General features: G+C 46.4%; 1 protein-coding gene and 1 long non-coding RNA gene across 3 annotated transcripts; both read right to left on the reverse strand.

Annotated features, from left to right (window-relative positions):
• Positions 1–151: 151 nt before the first annotated feature.
• LOC124860825 (TBC1 domain family member 9B) lies at positions 152–17,182 on the reverse strand. Of its 2 annotated transcripts, XM_047354413.1 has the most exons (23): positions 16,938–17,182; positions 13,949–14,059; positions 13,756–13,874; positions 13,451–13,682; positions 13,103–13,361; positions 12,770–12,977; positions 9,416–9,613; positions 9,193–9,339; positions 8,962–9,112; positions 8,665–8,879; positions 7,875–7,992; positions 7,534–7,736; positions 7,115–7,197; positions 4,957–5,086; positions 4,513–4,611; positions 4,376–4,444; positions 3,989–4,229; positions 3,851–3,916; positions 2,470–2,538; positions 2,256–2,309; positions 1,642–1,686; positions 1,465–1,556; positions 152–1,393 (listed from the first exon to the last, which is right to left on the reverse strand). In XM_047354413.1, exons 1-23 carry the CDS (start codon positions 17,053–17,055, stop codon positions 800–802), a joined length of 3,621 nt encoding a protein of 1,206 aa, XP_047210369.1. In that variant the 5' UTR covers positions 17,056–17,182; the 3' UTR covers positions 152–799. The 2 variants fall into 2 exon arrangements, with proteins under 2 accessions (XP_047210369.1, XP_047210370.1); XM_047354414.1 differs by lacking the exon at positions 2,256–2,309.
• On the reverse strand, positions 5,283–7,114 carry LOC124860829. Its single transcript, XR_007036453.1, has 2 exons — positions 7,027–7,114; positions 5,283–6,628 (listed from the first exon to the last, which is right to left on the reverse strand). It is a non-coding gene; the product is annotated as an uncharacterized LOC124860829 (long non-coding RNA).
• Positions 17,183–18,968: the final 1,786 nt, after the last annotated feature.

The following is an 18,968-nucleotide window of genomic DNA, read 5'->3' on the forward strand; positions in this document are numbered from 1 at the left end:
CATGACACAGGTACGCCCCCTAGAGGATGCTGCAGGTGCTGAGTCATGCTACCTCAGCGAAGGTGAAGCTGCTCTCTCAGTTCGGCTGATTTCTCCTACCTGCTGACGTTCAACCTGATCATTTCTATAAACACCACAGAAGAAGAAGAAGGAGGTTTCCTCTTGGTTTATTAGAACAGATGAGTAACTGATCAATACAACAGATTTAAAAGCAGGCAGATAAAAATACTGTGACGTCACTGTGGACAGGAAGTACACAGGAAACAATAAACACTGAACTGTTTGCTTTCTTTCAGCCATTATTTTCTTAAAACCCATGAAGAGAAGGACGTAAATCAACTTCCTGTGATGTCACCACTCTGAAATCTTCACTACAAGGTCATGAGACAAACATGGTGGAACACACCTGTTCACCTGTTTGCTTTGGTTCTGCAGTAGTTTGAGGAACCAATCAGAGATCAATGACCAACACTCCCAGCTTCTCTCTCACAATAAAAGCCTCACAATCCACAGCCAGAAAAGCTTTTACTATGAAACACCTGCAGAATTTCACAAGATGACATCATAGGTGTCAGTGACTTCATGGTAAAAATCACTGATCAATCAGAGCCACCATCATGGTGACATCATAAGCGATGTTCCAATCAGCTGATTCTTGGTAGGAATCAAATGGACACAATGAACACAGGTCAGGAGACCAATCAGGAGGTCAGGTGATTGAGTGGTGAGGTGATCAGTGAGGTGGTCAGAAAGGTAGGCAAGCGATTAGATGATCAGGTCAGTCAGGTGACCAGGTGAGTCAGGAGGAATGCTGGAGGAGTTCGTGGTCAAACGCGGAGCTTAACCGGCGCTCCACAGCCCGCTGAGCCTTACAGGCAGCTATTTTGGCCTGGATGTCCATCTTCTTCTCGAAATATTCAACAAGCGCTGGCTCTGTCAACAGTGAAGCCAGCACTTGCTCGAAGGTGATTGACCAATCTGCATCCAGCGCGCTGCCCCGCCTCTGCTCGCCACTGACCAGCACGGTGTCATCAGCAATGTCCTCGCACTGCAGAGAGCCGGAGCTCACCACAGAGTACGAGGAGACAGACGTGTCGTCTTTCGTTTCCTCGTCGGACGTCTGCTGCGTCGGCGGTTCCAGCTGGGCATCGGCCAGAGCCCGGCACACCTGAGCCTCAGTTGACGTTCCTTCGCCGGGCCCTTCCTCCCCCTGATGAGCAGGAGGCTGGGCCTGAGTCTCAGACTTCTTGGCGCCGTTGCCAAACCTCTTGCCGACCTCTCCTATGCGCAGCAGCAGGCTGGCGACGGTGGCAATGGCATGGTAGAGCTCCTGCTCAGATGGTTCCTCGCTGAACATGTTGTACAGGGTCTTACATAGCTCGATGAATTGTTCCTGCACACAGGTAAAAAGGTAAACATTCCTGAGCATTCTCACCTGCAGAGCTCGCCTGAACCAGGCCATACCTGGTTCATCCTGGGCAGGTCTTTGATGGTTTCTCTCCTGGGCTCCTTCTCTTTAGCCCACATCCTCAGGTAGTACCTGTAGTCCTTCGCCTCTGAAACAACAAGCGGGAGATCAGGTGGGAACAGGAGACACCAGATGCTATGATGAGTAATTGTCAGGAGGAGCAGGACATTTACCTTTCTTCTCCTCACCGTCTTCTCCTCCATCCTTCAGTTCCTCACCTGTTCAGATGAAAACACACATCATCATCATCGTCATCATGAAGGGTTGACCTGACTAGATAAGCGAGGCACTTGTAGCCCCGTCCTCATCTGTGACGTCACACCTGCTGTGATCACTGGTCTTCACGGCAATGTACTGAAGTAGATTAGGTCGAAATTCTGAGGTAAAAGTTGTGACAGAGCGGCACCATTATCAGTCAGGTGACTTGGACCGGGCCAGCAGACTCTGACCTCATAATCAACAGAGTGATATCAACAATGAAGCAGAAGATTTTCTGTCATCACAAGAGAGTCACAGGAGGTGGCTCCTTGTTCCACAGAGAACATCAGCAGAACATTTCAGGAGCAGCTACAGTGAGGTTTAAAAAGCAGAAAGACCATCTGGATAAAATCATAAGATGGATCAGCACCATAACAACCCAGCAGTGTTCTGAAGGAACACTAAAGGAACATTGTGACTGATCCAGACCGAACCAAAGCTGAATATAGCACAGGTGGGAAACACCTGCTGTGACATCACATGCTGTGGGCAGGGCTAACAAAACATGGTTTTAAAAACTCGAACAAACCTGATGTCATATCCTGCTGCTGCATAGAGTCCAGATCAGACAGGAAGGAAGATTCTGAAAGGAGACAGCAGGGGGAGAGGAGGAAGAGGATTAGGGGGAGGAAGACTCAGAATGTTAGTCAGAGCTTAGCGTGACAGCAGGAGGAAACAACAGAATCTGCAGCAGGTGTAGGACAGGTAACTCTCCACCTATCTGTGTGTGTGTGTGAGATCACCTTGTTGTTCGTCATCAGTAAAGAAGTGTGTTGCCTCCAAAGCATTCTCCGCCTCCTCAGCACACAGAGCTGTAACGAACAAACAGGTGAGCAGTTTTTACTGAAGCACTGATGAAGGAACATTCTGCAGCAGAGCAGTCTGTTCCAACTCCTGGAGATCCTGGAGCTCAAAGACCTGTAAGGTTTAGACTGCAGCTACCTCAGTGATCACTGCTCAGATTGAATGTCTCCATGGTCCAAGGCATTCACTGATTCGGTCTTCATTGGTCTGTGTAGTATCAAACACCCCCTTAGGACTGCCTTATGAACCAGTTGATGAGCCAGTTATCCTCTTAGACCAGAAAAATACACAGTACCCTCCCATAAAAACAATAATAAAGCCTTCTTTGTGAAAGGTATGCTCTCTGTGTGCATCAATAATGTGCACTCATGTAATTGCAAACATCAACTGTTCGTGTCTCTATATTAATTGTTTCCCAAAACAGCCTCTAGGTGTCGCAATAGGGACCAGTAACCATAAGCGTGCATCCTGAAGTCATGGAGCAGTACACATTTCCACGATCAGTCCATTATTGATAAATCTGAACATCAGTTACTTGTATTGCATGTTCTAGGCAACATCAGCTCTGCGCAGTGCTGAGAAGGTTCCAAGTGGAACGTTCTACCCACCTTAGCATGGAGATGCACACTGTGTTGTTGACCCTGGCCTGCAGTTAAAGTTGAAATCATCAGTCAAAGGTCAGCTTTGACTGTGGTGAGCTGTGACTCAAACTCCTGCTGCCACTAAACAATAAAATATCAACTGATCTGCAGCAGCTTGTTGTCCTAAAGGCTCTCCTCTGCTCCCTGGATCAGAGCCTTTCTTCTAAATGTTCTCACTACAGCAGGTTCATGCCACGGTGGACTGACGGAACCGCCCTCCTTCAGCTTTTAGGACAAAGGCTTGCTCTGACTGCCTCCCAGGTGAGGACAACCTCTGGCTTCCAAGAACCTGATTAAGAGCAGCCATCTCATCTTTACCATCAGCAACACATGCCTGGTGGACCCACTACTGTACAGCACCATTTCAGATTCCATCTAACCCAGAACCGACACGTAGTGAGGTGGGTTAGGGGGATCCAGTAGGACTCTTATCGGACCTACTTTCATGGCTTGAGTTGTTGTGATGAGTCTGTTTTTGAAGCATACGGTCTGAGCATGCCCAGTGTGATGTCACCTAACAGAACACCTGGTGACTGTCCAGGTGTTTGGAAAACGTCAGATAGAAACTTCTGTAAAGTCAGCTGTTAAAGTCCTGGTTCTTGTCAGTGCCCTGCAGACCCACTCAGGTACTCACAGTTCCAATCAGAACTTATGCATCACGTGAGCTGTTGGATGGTACCTGGTGGGAGATGCAGCTTGTAGAGCAGTTTCATTTTCTCCATCATGTCTCCGTGATACATCCCACCTGCAGAAACACAAACACTGCGTGAAACCGGGTCCAGATGGAACCGGTCATCTGTCTGCTATCCAGACTCACCGAGGCCAGAGCTGAACTCTTTGAAGTTCACCAGCCCATCCTGGTTCTGGTCCAGCAGCCGGAAGAGGCGGGCTGACAGCATGGGGGTGTGGCTTCCACAGACCCAGGGAGAGAGGGCCGAGAAGAGCTGTGAGAACTGAACCGGGTCGATCCGGTACTGTTCCAAGTATGGCAGGCTGGGATCGTGGCGCTCTGCCGCTGAGCTGCTGGAGCCCCAGTAACAGCTGGTCATGTGTTTGGACTGAACCGGGACAGAGACAGGTGGAGGGACACGTGTTAGACTCAGAGGACAGAGACATTCTAAGGTGAAGAGAGGTGAAGAGGATCTGAGGAGGACAGGAGGACAGGTACGTCTGAATCCCAGCCAGGTTTAAAGTTTCTTCTGACCTTAAAGAGACAGTAAAGCTCCTCCAACTCCTCAATGCTGAACGCCGACTCCGTCATCATCGCCCTAACCTGTAGATAAACACCTATGAACAGACTGTCCTCGTCCTTGTAAGCATAAAATGTCCAACCACACCCACCACACTCCTCTTCGCTGTGTCCTCCAAAGACTGGATGACCTTCAACCTCTGCTTAAATCTCATCTGCTCAATGACATCAGCGCGCAGGCTGCCAAACTTCTGCACAAAGAAGAAGAAGAAGAAGAGTGATCGACAGAAATAAAGCAGAGCATTTAGACAGACATTTGCAGATCCTGTCTAACCCGATGGATCGGGGTTAGCTGAGCCCATCAGCTGCTACATAACATCTTCATCTTCCCTCGGTCTGTTTGCTCATTTCCGACCCACCAAGTTTCCTGTTTAAAGTTAACAACAAAGGTTCTGAATGCAGGTTTAGTTCATTCTCTCCTAATGAACGCATGAATCCACAGAGAAGCTGCTGAACTCTGCAATGACCAGGTGAACCAACAGGAAGTTGTTCAATTTACAGATGAACACGTCTGCAGGAAATGACATCACTCTGACCTCATAGGATGCCTTGATGAGGTCGAAGACATCGATCTCAGGGGGAGCGTCGTCTCCGCTCGTCAGCAGGGCGTGCAGGTGAGGGATGGGCGGAGCCACTGTCTGTCTGTTCACAACATTATCCAGGTACCTGCAGTACAGTTGGAACTCTGAGTTTGTTCTGGTTTACTGCTGGGATAAGATCGGGCCCAGTATAGGCTGGATCTGGACCAGCTCAGAACTACTCGAATAGCTCCAAAAATTAGAATATGGTGAACAAGTTCAATATTTCTGTCCCTGATTCAGAAAGTGAAACTCATCTATCATATAGATCCATCACACATAGATTGAAATGTTTCAAGCCTTTATTTCTTGTAATTCTGATGGTTCTGGTTTACAGAGAATCAAAACCCAAACTTCAGAGTCTCAGAACATCAGAATATTACATCAGATCAATAAAAATGACATTTTAAACAGAAATGTCAGACTTCTGAATAGTTTGTTCATTTCTATGGACTCAGTACCTGGTCTGGGCTCCTTTTGCCTGAGTTATTGCATCAATGCGGCGTGGCAGGGAGGAGATCAACCTGTGGTTCTGGTGAGGTGTTCAGGAAGTCCAGATTGCTTTGATAGCATCTTCATTCTTGGTTCTGGTGTCTCTCATCTTCCTCTTGTCAGAACTCCATAGATTCTCTATGGGGTTCTGCTCAGCCCAATTTGCTGGCAAGTCAAGCCCAGTACCACCATGGTCATTGGACCAGCTTTTGGTACCTTTGGCAGTGTGGGTCGGTACCATGTTCTGCTGGAAAATGAAATCAGTATCTCCATAAAGCTTGTCAGCAGCAGGAAGCATGAAGTGCTTTAAAATGTCCTGGTAGATGGCTGTGTTGACTGTGGACTTTAGAAAAACCCACTGGACCAGAACCAGCAGATGTCATGTCACCCAAACCATCAGTGACTGTGGAAACTTCCCACTGGACTTCAAGCAACGTGGATTCTGGGCCTCTCCACTCTTCCTCCAGACTCTGGGACCTTGATCTCCAAATGAAATGAACACTTTACTTTCATGTGAAAAGAGGACTTTGGACCTGAGCAACAGTCTGGTTCTGTTTCTCCTCAGCCCAGGTAAGATGCTTGTAGCCCATGTGTCAGATCCGTCTGTGTGTAGTGGATCTTGATGATGTGACTCCAGCATCAGTCCACCTCTTGTGAAGCTCCACCAGATTCTTAAACAGAGTTTGCTTGACAATCCTCTCAAGGTTGCGGTTGCTGCCGGAGCACTTTTTCCTTCCACTCAGTGTCCTGTGAATATGTTTGGATACAGCTCTCTGTGAAGAGCCAGTGTTGATCAAAATTTACAAAGTATCTTTGTTTCATGAACTGATACTCTGCCTGGCCTGACAAAAGTATTCACTCCCCCCTGCTGTATTATTTATGTCAGAGCTCCAGCAAATAGTTGCAGGTTCTGGGTCTGTGAAATACATGATAAAGGAGAGCACTTGGTGCAGAATTAACCAACAGGTCTCACCTCTGCCTCTCCTAAGAGGGCCCACGCTCCAAGGGGGTTTTACCTTGGATTTTTCAACACCAGCTTGTTTAGCAAAGACGGTGCCCATGGCTGTCTTCTGGACATCTGTACAGTCAGCAGTCATCCCCATGATTGTGTTTCCTACTGAGTCAAATTCTGATAAGACTGAAATGTAACGAAAGCAGAGCTGCAGTCAGCTGTCAATCAAAACACACAGCAGCGTCCCACGGCATGACCAACCTGCGCACCACCATGCCGGTAATATAAAACAGAACAAGAAAAGGACTTTCTTGTATAGCTGACATCAGTAGAAAATACAGAATATAATAGAAAGTATTTCATGGAAAAGAAAATGCAGCTACAACAAAGACTGAAACGGTTTAAAACCGAGTGAAGCCAGTGAGAGGTGATCTCTGAGGGATTTTTGTGACAAAGTTATTTTTAAATTTAACATGGAGGGGAACCCGATGTGAAGACGCTGTAAAAATGAGTCACACAAGAAATGCACAGCTGAAAAAGCAAGTCAGAAGAAATCATGGACAACAAATATTGAGCTTTTTCACCATATTAAAGGTTTCTGAGCTGAACTTGTAGATATGGAGCGACCCGGACCAGATCTGATCACCGTCTGAACCAGGTTGGAGCTCCTACCTGCCCAGGATCGTCATAGCCTCCCCCTCATCGCTGCAGGACAGCAGAGCATCCATGTTGTCATGCAGGACAGCCAGCGCCACCTGTGGACAGAGGAGGTCAGAGGTTATAGGACTGTTTGGCGGATGATGTCATACTGGTCCTGTGGAGACAGGTTGTCTCCAGCTACAGGCTTACTGATCACCCTCAACCAGATCACAGTTTGAACAAATATCAGCATGTCCTGGTAGTTGGTAGAACTCTGGAACAGAACCTCTGATGGACCATCCACACAGGACTGTGATCTGTTTCAGGTGGAGAACATTGCTCCAGGACTGAAGGCTTGGTGGTTTTGAGAAGCACATTTTTCAGGTATCATTTGTGGGCCTTCTTCTGGTAACTAGTAACCAGTAAACAGTCAGAACCACACAGGTCCGTACCTGGAAAATTACTTTGATCCCTTCATAGAAGAAGCAGTCGACCAACAGGACAGCGCTGTCAAACGGCATCACGGACAGGAACAAGGTGAGGAACCAGGACAGGCTGATGGTGGTGATCACTCCTAGTTCCTGCATGTGTTCATAGAGTTGGGGCAAGAAGGCCCGGGTCAGATCCTCAAACACCCCCTGGTCCACCAGAGCTCCTGCGGGGACACAAACCCAGTGAGACTTGTACAGCATTCCAAGTAGAGAGGACATCACAAGGTACTGAGGCCAGGCTCTATTACAGAACCCAGTCCTGTTCTAGACCCTCGGTCTCACCTTAGACCGGTGCTACTGACCTACGACCCGGGTGTTATAATAGTCAGGCAGCATGCGCTCACACAGCGCCACCAGCAGCCAGAAGGCCTCCTCCTCGGTGCAGTAGAGCAGCAGGACGGAGGTGACGATGTTCATGGCCTAGAGGAGACGACGAGTCAGAATGATAACAGAAGAAGAAAAAGTTCCTGTTCTTCAGACAGAACCATCCAGGACCCTTCAGTGACCGAGGGAAAAACTCTTCTATTCACAGAAACAGCAGCAGAACTTTATTTGGATCGAGTAAGAAAGAAGATACAGAACTATGTCCTGACAGAGCAGAGAGATTCCATCTTTGCTGTTCATGGATCTTCATGCATCTAAATGATCAGAAGAAAAAGCTCAGGGTCACAAAGACACGAAGACTTGTTTTAAACCCTGAGACCCGACTGAAGTTCACTATGGGTTTCATAATGGTAGAAGACCAACGTACTTGGAGACAGGCTGAAGGTTTCTGAGTGAACCTGGCAGGAGTTATATGGTTCTGATTGCAATAATTTGGTGGTTTTTGATTGTTTCCTGGAGCGGTCCTGCAGCTTTTGGTCCTACCTGGAAACAGTTTGTTGGTCTTGGTCGATTCTGATGGTACCTGCCAGCGCTTAAGCAGATGCTGATCAAACCTCTAATAATTTTCTGGTCTGTGATTATACCTTGGAGACATTTAACACTTTTGGATCAACCCTGTCAGAACCTTTCTGGTTTCTGATGACACCTGGGCAGATATTTAACAAATTTTGATGGTGCCTGGCAGAGGTTTCATGTTAGGTTCAGTACCTGGCAGTATCCAATGTTTGGGTTCCGGTGAGCGTAGGCTGTGAGTACCCGGCGCAGCGCAGCAATACCCATCTCGTTCTGGAAGGCTCTGTGTTCAGGCATCGAGCGATGAAGGTCACGTTCGATCTCTTCCGTAGCCAATGAGCACAGCCCCATGGTCTGCTCCACCAGGTCGCCGTAGTAACCAGGATGGGACGCCATCTCATTCTGAGCTCCTGCACAGACAGGGGAACTGTGTGACAGGTGAAGATAGAAGAGAAGTTCCTGATGTGAACGACCTATGAAGTGGAGACTGACCAGAGAACAGCAGCCACAGCTCCCCCCTCAGGGATTCTGGGATCCCATTGAGGATCAGTTCTCTGGTTCTGGAGGTTCTATACATGCAGACACCTCGACCGAACTCTGAAAAATGGATGTTCCACGCCTCCTCCTTCATTCTCTCCTTCATCTGCAGGGAGGAGGAGGTGAGGGAGGATGGATCAGTGACTCCTCACTATGAACAAGTCCTCCATAGAGAACAGTACTTACAGCTTTTGGACCAAGGTCCTCTGGACCATCTCTGTGGTACAGCTGCAGCAGACTCTGTCTGGCAGTAGGCAGACCCGGGTGGTAATGGCGCCCCTTCTGGACGGAATCAGATCCTGTAGATGAGGACAGAGGGACGTTGTGGGACCCCTGGGGACAAAGAGACATCAGACTGAACCAGAGGACTCTGACAGTAAAAGCTCCTCCTGAGCTGAGGCTGACGTACCGAGGAACCAATCAGAGACAGAGGGTTGGTGTCGCCCCACAAGCTGTCAGGTGTTCGCTGCAGGAAGTCAGAGATTCGCTGAACCAGGAAGTCCCTGTCTTTGAGGTTGGCGAACAAGAAGTTCATCTTGTTCTTGGTGCTGATGGAGACGGGACATGGCAAGACGCTGCTGCTGTCTGCCTTCTCCACGACGGTCACCTGAGGAGCAGAGGATCATGGGTAAATTACAACAGTGAGGAGCATTAGAGGAAATTTGTCTGACAGTAATGGTGAACTGAGCTGCACACAAAGTCCTGGTAAACATGCCGGCATAACAGAGACATTTAGTCAGAAGGTCCAAACCTGCTCCAACAGTTAGAAAGTTATAAGATGCAGGACAAAGAACCGATGGCAGAAACACAGAATTAAACAAGATGGATGTGATACGTACAAATACTTCACAGTACTTTAATGCTGAATAACAGTGCTCAAAAAGTAATAAATAGATGAAGAAACCAACAGTCACAATAGAAGAAGACAGAAAGGAGAGAGAACCTGGACTGATTATACATGTATCATTTCCACTTCATCCGGGACCGGGTCTCGGGGGCAGCAGACTCAGCAGAGACACCCAGACGTCCATCTCCCCAGACACCTCCTCCAGCTCCTCCGTAGGGAGCCCAAGGCGTTCCCAGGCCAGCCGAGAGACATAGTCCCTCCAGCGTGTCCTGGGCCGTCCTCTGGACCTCCTCCTGGTGGGACGTGCCTGGAACACCTCCTGAGGAAGGTGTCCAGGAGGCATCCGGTATAGATGCCCGAACCACTTCAACTGGCTCCTCTCGATGTGGAGGAGCAGCAGCTCTACTCCGAGCTCCTCCCAAAACAACTATGGTTTATCTAGGAAGGCATTTATGGGAATGTTTGACCATTCTTAAATGAGAGCATGTGTGAGGTCAGACACGGATGTTGGACGTGAAGACTTGGCTCACAGTCTCCGCTCTTCATTCACCCTAAAGGTTTTCTATCAGGTTAGAGCTCTGTGCAGACCAGTCAGGTTCTTCCAAACCAAACTGGTTCATCCAAGTCTTTATGGACCTTGTTTTGTCGACTGGTGTATAGACATGATGGAACAGGAAGGGACCGTCTCCAACTGCTCCTATAAAGTATGGAGCATAAAATAGTCCAAAACATCTCGGTGTGTAGCAGTGTTAAGAGTTTCTGTCCCTGGAACTGAGGAGCTGAGCCCACCTCCTCTCCCCACACCATAATCCTCCCTCCACCGAACTTTAGACTTGACACTATGCAGTCATGAAAGTACTGTTCTCCTGGAAACCGCCAGACCCGGACTGACCCACTGGACTGGTAGACTGAAGTGGATGAATCACCACTCGGGGAACATGTCTCCACTGAGACGTCTCTAGAGTCCAGCAGCAGCGTGCTTTACACCACTGCATCCGGCTCTTTGCACTTGGTGATGAAGACCTGGATGCAGCTGCTCGACCTTGGAAACCCATCCCATGAAGCTTTTTATGCCATGTTCTTGACCTAATCTGAAGGCCAGATGAACTTTGGAAGGCTGCAAAATCATGGACACATCTTTGCACTCTGCACATCAGCATCCTCTGACCCCACTCTTTTTTATGTGACCTTCCACCTAATGGCTGAGTTACTATGTTGCTATAAATGGGAACCCTTCAGTTTAATAATTTGAGTGAATGAATGATATTTTGGCAGTAAAGTGTATTTCTATTGACTTGCTCTGAACCACCAGTCTGAGGGAAGTATCAGGGATGGATGGGCTTCTCTGAGCTTTCCTGACCACATGAAGGAACCAGAGAGAGGCAGATTCTTTCTAACCTTCCACTCCAAGGGTTGTTTAACCAGACACACAATTCTGTTGTTTTACTGCAGTGAGGGAACCAAACCATGCTGCTATGCAGTAACTAAGGCTAATATCTGCGGTCACTATGTAAAGAGTCTAAATGGTTGAGCTATTTACACCAAACAGACTGGACCTTCTGAGGAGGCCGAGCCTTCACGCCTTTGAGCCAGTTTTAGTAAAACAATTTACTCTGTGTGGTCAGCCCACTGATATTTACGGTCTATAAAAACTCAGATGCACAAGTAATGCTCTAAAAATTAGAATATTGTCAAACATGATAGCATATTCACAGGACACTGAGTGGAAGGAAAAAGTGCTCCGGCAGCAACCGCAACCTTGAGAGGATTGTCAAGCAAACTCTGTTTAAGAATCTGGTGGAGCTTCACAAGAGGTGGACTGATGCTGGAGTCACATCATCAAGATCCACTACACACAGACGGATCTGACACATGGGCTACAAGCATCTTACCTGGGCTGAGGAGAAACAGAACCAGACTGTTGCTCAGGTCCAAAGTCCTCTTTTCACATGAAAGTAAAGTGTTCATTTCATTTGGAGATCAAGGTCCCAGAGTCTGGAGGAAGAGTGGAGAGGCCCAGAATCCACGTTGCTTGAAGTCCAGTGGGAAGTTTCCACAGTCACTGATGGTTTGGGTGACATGACATCTGCTGGTTCTGGTCCAGTGGGTTTTTCTAAAGTCCACAGTCAACACAGCCATCTACCAGGACATTTTAAAGCACTTCATGCTTCCTGCTGCTGACAAGCTTTATGGAGATACTGATTTCATTTTCCAGCAGAACATGGTACCGACCCACACTGCCAAAGGTACCAAAAGCTGGTCCAATGACCATGGTGGTACTGGGCTTGACTTGCCAGCAAATTGGGCTGAGCAGAACCCCATAGAGAATCTATGGAGTTCTGACAAGAGGAAGATGAGAGACACCAGAACCAAGAATGAAGATGCTATCAAAGCAATCTGGACTTCCTGAACACCTCACCAGAACCACAGGTTGATCTCCTCCCTGCCACGCCGCATTGATGCAATAACTCAGGCAAAAGGAGCCCAGACCAGGTACTGAGTCCATAGAAATGAACAAACTATTCAGAAGTCTGACATTTCTGTTTAAAATGTCATTTTTATTGATCTGATGTAATATTCTGATGTTCTGAGACTCTGAAGTTTGGGTTTTGATTCTCTGTAAACCAGAACCATCAGAATTACAAGAAATAATGTTTGGAGCTGATCTTGTATTTATAACACCCTGGCTCATTTGGACAATATCATCAGAACATTTAATGAAGCAGAGAGGTGAGAGGTGGAGTTACACCTCAGTGTAACTCCACCTCTCACCTGGTCACTACTGTGACCTTGAACATTGAAGAGACCAGCAGACAGTCAGACCCAGGCTCAGATGCTACCTCAACCTGGGCTTGGACTCGTGGTTTGGTCTCAAAGCCTGGTCTCAGGCCCAGTTCTTTTGGTTTCAGGACTTACTTCTCTGAGTGGGATAATGAGCTGACACAGGTCTTCTTCTCTGCTGCTGAAGCAGATGTAGTTGTTGGAGATGAACAGCTGTCCAACCACGTGCATCTTGGCGAACGGTGTCCACAGCGTGCAGTCCGTGTGTCCATCCAGCCGCTCGTCCTGCGTCAGCCGGAACATGGATCGGTACCACTCGTTTTTAGCTCGGGCGTCAAAGTCCCTGCAGACAGAAGAACACAGCAGATGTGGTCCGAGCTGAGGGAGCTTCAGACAGAGATAAGAGGAACTGTTTGGACATAGAGAATCAAAACCCAGCCAGCCTCAGAGTTTCAATCAGAGTGAGACCTCTTCAGAGCAGAGACGTTCTTCAGTGTCTTGCAGGCTTTAGGAAGCGAGCGGTCGGCAGCGAACGCCTCGTTGTCAAGCAGCTGCCGCATAGCGATGTTGGCGAGCTGTTCCATCAGCTTGAAGGTATCATTGATGTTCAGGAACATGGAGAAGAAATGCTCGGCGTTGCGGGTGCTCACACGGACACTTTCTGGAAACACCAGGGTGGCATTCTTCTCCAGCTGGGTCACCTCGGTCCACGGCACGACCAGAGTCACTGAGCCAGCAAACACATCAGCAGAGACAGTTAGTAATTACTGCAAACTGTGACATGGTTAAGGCTGGTTTATGACTGGCGGACAGTACCTTCCTTTCCCAGCAAGAAGGAGTAGAAGCACAAGTGGTTGATGGACAGGTAGAGCCAGCCCTGTCGAGGTACTCGACCCTTCCAGTAGCTGCAGGAGTAATAGTTCACCAGCTTCTCCTCATCAGGCATCCCAAAGAGCTTCCTCATCTTCAACTCCGCCTCTCGAAACTTCCCACTGTCCTCCTCCTGCTCCTCGCTCTGCTTCAGCCGGTTTTCCTCGGCGATGATGCCCTGCAGGAAGTGACATCACTCTTCACTGAAAAAAGAAAAACTTCTGCAAAAACACACACGATCTGAGACATACAGATATTTTTCCTTTGACAAAGGTGATGACATCTTCATCGTTGTCAAAGATGGAGATTGTCTGCAGCAGGTTGGATTCCAGCCAATCCCAGTGCTCTGTGATCTCCTTCCTCGACGAGCCTACAAAACAAAACTGAGGGTAAAAATCTAGAAACAATGACAGCATCTGGAATATTCCCAGGTTTTCTGCTCACCACAGGCGATGTTCCAGTAGATCTGAGAGTCCGCAGTCTGCAGCAGGATTCTGTAGGGAGCCACCCTGGCGCTGGAGTCCAGAACCACATCCAGAGTCCCAACAAGAAGACCTGCAAAGACACAGATGAACCAGGCAACTCAGGATCCATCACATGCATCAAGGAACTATGCATGTGATGGATCAAAGAGAAATCATTTACTTTAGCGTGTTAACAAGGTCAGAGGTCAGCACTCAGCAAGACTCACTAGGCTTGAAAGCTCTGGTTTAGTCATGGAATCTGACCTGAAGTTTAACAACTGCATCAGTGCTTTAATAAATTAGACTATTACTATCTTTAGGACATTGCAAGAATGAAGGGTGTCCTGTCTTGACTGCTGTACACTTTAATTTTTAGCAGATGAGATTATTGATGGTGTCTCTAAAGGAATTAGGCTAATCCAAAATGTTGCAGCCAGAGTCCTGACCAACAGAATCGTACTCAAGCAAACCTTAAATCCTTGCTTTAAGTCCTCGTTCAGAACAGGAGACTATTAAACAGCCTACAAGACATTGATCTTGATCCTTATTCTGCCAGGTATGGACCAAGCAGAACCCTCAGGTCATTTGAAATCAGTTTCCTCAGTGTTCCCAAGACCAGAAATAAACATTCAATTGCTATGCTAGTCACTTCTCGATCCAATTTCCTGAAAAACTGAGATGTTCTTCCTTTTTCTGTACAGCAGTTTGAATTGGTTTGTGTACAATCGGTGCTCCTTGCAGAGAGCTGAACCTGGGTTTATAGACGTAAACGGATACAAAGTGTTCAGATGGACTGACCCAGATCAACCAAAAAAAACTTGGACCCTCCAGAAACCCTAGAGAACTGTTTAGCAGATCACTGGAATAATTATTCTGTCCATTCAAAGCGTCCCAGATTAATGTGACATTCTGGCACCAAGTTTCTAAAGCATTTTAGCCTTAGTTGTGTTGGCTAGTCAGTGGTCTGCAATGTCAGGCAGCTAAACTCAAATTCTGATGTTTTTCACCTGATTTTTATGCTACAGATATTTTATGTTTATTGGACAGAACATCCAAAGCTTGAAAAACAAAACACGTTTTAATAAGTAGACATAGTGAACACGTGAGTTATCTTTAAAGGTAGATTTTAAGCTATTTTCAAGATTTCAGGGACATTTTTGACAAAAACCTGGCATTAATCAGTATTAGTGTGTCTGTTGGCGCCACCACCTCTACCTCACTATTAGTCTAACTTCTTCTTTAAGGCCACGTTCCATTATGAAAAAGCAGCAGTGCTTCCTTGAGTCACAGTAAATAGTGGCCACAGAAAGAGAGCAGGTTTCTTAAGCAGTCTTCACGTACAAGAAGTTTGCATCTCCTCATATCCCATACTGCTGATCTCTTTCAGTACTCTGACATGTTATTCCAGAGCAGCCAGCGCCATTACAACCACCCAGAATTCAGCAGCATTTTGATCCGTCACAACATGATTGAAGATATCTAGAATGGTTCTTCTTAAAAGTCTAAATGTAAACGCAGATATCTTAAATTGACATTCCTGGTAGTCTAAATGTCGTTGTTAAGTATCAACACTCATTTTTAGATATCCAGAAGGTAATTACAGATAGTCAGAAGAAGCTGATTTTATGTTAAAAGGGCCTGCCATAGATTCACCTGTGTCATCAACCCAATTTTAAACATTAAGAACTCAGTGTCATATTTTCCTAATATGGTGCAGCTATGCATCTATCCAGCAGTCAGGTTTCCTGAACCTGCAGAGCTTCTGTAGGTCCTCATCTTAGAACCAGCTTGTAATCCCTGATGGATGTGATCAGAGTCTGGATCCATCCTGGATCAGATCAATTTGGTTCCATCATCGGACTGAGATTAAAAGTCCTACAGACTGATGATGTTCAGATCATCCTGAGCAGATCTGTGTTCAACAGTTTCAACATCAATAAGGACCTTCAAATAAGGGTGACGGTGGTGACCGTGGTAGGTGTTCGTCCTGTAACGGGTTGCCAGTTCAAACTCTCACTCCATCCGTCTCAGTCGTCCTTGGGCAAGACACTTTACCCTCCTAACCTGCTGATGGTGGTCAGATGGTGGCGCCGACTGTATGGCAACCTCACTTCTGTCAGTCTACCACCGTCAGTGGGTGGATGACTGATTGTAGTGTGAAGCGCTTCGGAGTCCTCGGACTGGATAAAGCTCTAAACAACTGCAGGAAAATGAAAGGTTGCTGGTTCCAGTCCCAGTTCAAGCTGGTTTCTGAATGTTTTCTCTGGTTCTTCCACATTTTACTGGTCCAACCCAGAGACCTGGACCCAGAGAGACCTGAACACAAGATCCTAACTCACCCAAATCTGAACCCTCACCCCTTGCAGATCTCAATGATGACCTTTAACCCCTCAGGGTAAAAAAATTAATAAATCACCAGTTTGTTTATGAGGAAGTGTACAGTCAGCTGAGACCTCATGATGTCACTTCCCGCTGATCTGAGGTCAGCCACAGTCTGATCCGGTTCTGTTCTCTGAACTTTTTGTTCTGGTTCTGCATCAAATGATCCAGAACTTTTCATGGTGTTTTCAGTTTGTCTGACAAGAGTCCCAGACCAGTTTACATTCTGCAGGTTTTGCTAGAACCGTTTCCACCAACAGAACCGAGCTGGATAACCAACACCCCACAGAACTCCCCGGAGCGAACAAAACTCCCCAGGCACCCAGCCAACCTTTCTCATACAAAATCCAACCGAAACTACGAGACAGCCCCAGAACCGAACCGAACTGGACCGAGTGGAACTCTCCGGACAGCCCCTTACCCCAGGCATAGCAGTACCGAACCTACAGAGAACCCCCATTTCCCTCAAACTGGATCAAAATGGAGCAAACCGAACATACAGCTCATTTTCCTATCTGACAAAACCAACCAGAACTCACTGGTCAGTTACCCCCCTTAGACAGAAACACTCCGGACCGAACCGGACGTACCGGACAGCCCCCCTCCACGGCCGTGCCCCCTCCTCCTCTGCAGGATGAAGAACGGGTTGGCCCGCTCCGACACCCACAGAGCTCCGGCCAGCAGAACCTCCTCCGGTTCGATCCACATGTCTGTCCGCTTCACTGACCCTTAACCGGGTAAACTCCGGATAAGGTCCGGAACCAGGGTCCGCCTGGTCCTGGTTCTGTTGTTTTCCGAGAGTCTGATGACTCTACATCACTTCCGGGTGTGTCACATTAGGCCACGCCTTCTCCACGCTGTGCGTCCTGACGTCACAACTCGCAGGAATAAACGACCATAAGAAGAAATTTGCTGCATCACATCTTATTTCATGAAAAATAAGAGAATATTTTTCTCCAGAAATAACCGACACCCGTTTTCTGTCTTTCCAGTTCCTGCGTCTGTATTTAGTTAGAATATGTAATAATTGTTGTGTTTCCTCCCAAACACAACTGTTACAGTTTAGTTCTGCTTATGATATTTCCTTTAATTATAGGGTCTATAACCTTACTCTAATTTGTGCTCCTGAGCTATTATTGATAATAATGTCTTCCCTTAGAGATAGAGGAGCTCGGAGTAGAGCCGCTGCTCCTCCACATCGAGAGGAGCCAGTTGAGGTGGCTCCGGCATCTATACCGGATGTACGGTGGCCGGGGGTGCAAAACACTTTTACAAGTACCGAAACAAATTTACATTTCAGAAAATCAACCAGAAAGGGAATGTTCCAACGCCGAGGCTGACCCGAAAATCAGCCTCAGGGGCGCATCCTTCGAAGGCCGTATATGTAGGCCGTCTGAGGAGACAGAAACAATCCCAACTTACTGGCAATATTCATTTTCTATGTTCAAAATCATTTTTATCGTATGAAGAGCTGGGTCAGCTGGATGTTTTCAAATCTCAACTAGACGATGTTCTTCTGGACAAAGCAAGGGGGGCTTTCATTCGCTCCAGAGCTCGCTGGATTGAGGACGGCGAAAATAACTCTTCATATTTTTTCAGTTTAGAGAGGCAGAGACAGTCCAAAAAGAAGATTGGGAAACTAATCATTAATGGTAGCGTCACTGAAGACCCGGTTTTAATACATACAACAATTAGAAATTTTCATACTGATCTTTATTGTTCTAAGTATTCAGAATACAATTGCCAGTCTTTTTTTGATGAAATTCAGGAAGCTGTTGAAAAAATTAATCTTGATTTTAGAAATCTTATGGAAGATGACTTAAGAATCAGAGAGCTTGACGTAGCAATACAGCAAATGGCAAAGAGTAAATCTCCAGGCCTAGATGGGTTAACCACTGAATTTTATATTTTCTTCTGGAAAGATTTACAAAAACTATTATTTGAGGCCCTGCTGGAATGCATTTCAAACAAACGCCTCTCTCCCACCATGAAACGAGATCTGATTACTCTGATCCCCAAAGCCAACAAATATCCTTTATTACTAGACAATTGGAGACCCATCACTCTTTTATGTACAGATTACAAAGTTTTAGCTCTTGTTTATGCCAATCGTTTAAACAGTGAATTAGGAACGATTATTAATGAGTGCCAATCAGCATTTTTAAAGGGAAGAAATATCCATCATCATACTAGACTGATTTTTGATATGATTGATTATTGTAGCTTTATTGATAGTGACAGTTTTATTTTATTCTTGGATTTCTTTAAGGCTTTTCACTCACTGGAACACTGCTTTATAATAAAAACCTTAAAATATTTTGGCTTTGGGGAAAAATTTTGTAATATAATCAGATTATTTTATAATGACATAAGTAGCTCAGTTTCCCTGGGAACAAGTACAGGTCCTTCTCAAAATATTAGCATATTGTGATAAAGTTCATTATTTTCCATAATGTAATGATGAAAATTTAATATTCATATATTTTAGATTCATTGCACACTAACTGAAATATTTCAGGTCTTTTATTGTCTTAATATAGATGATTTTGGCATACAGCTCATGAAAACCCAAAATTCCTATCTCACAAAATTAGCATATCATTAAAAGGGTCTCTAAACGA

This window comes from Girardinichthys multiradiatus, chromosome 23, assembly GCF_021462225.1.
Source record: "Girardinichthys multiradiatus isolate DD_20200921_A chromosome 23, DD_fGirMul_XY1, whole genome shotgun sequence".
Classification (NCBI taxonomy): Eukaryota; Metazoa; Chordata; class Actinopteri; order Cyprinodontiformes; family Goodeidae; genus Girardinichthys; species Girardinichthys multiradiatus.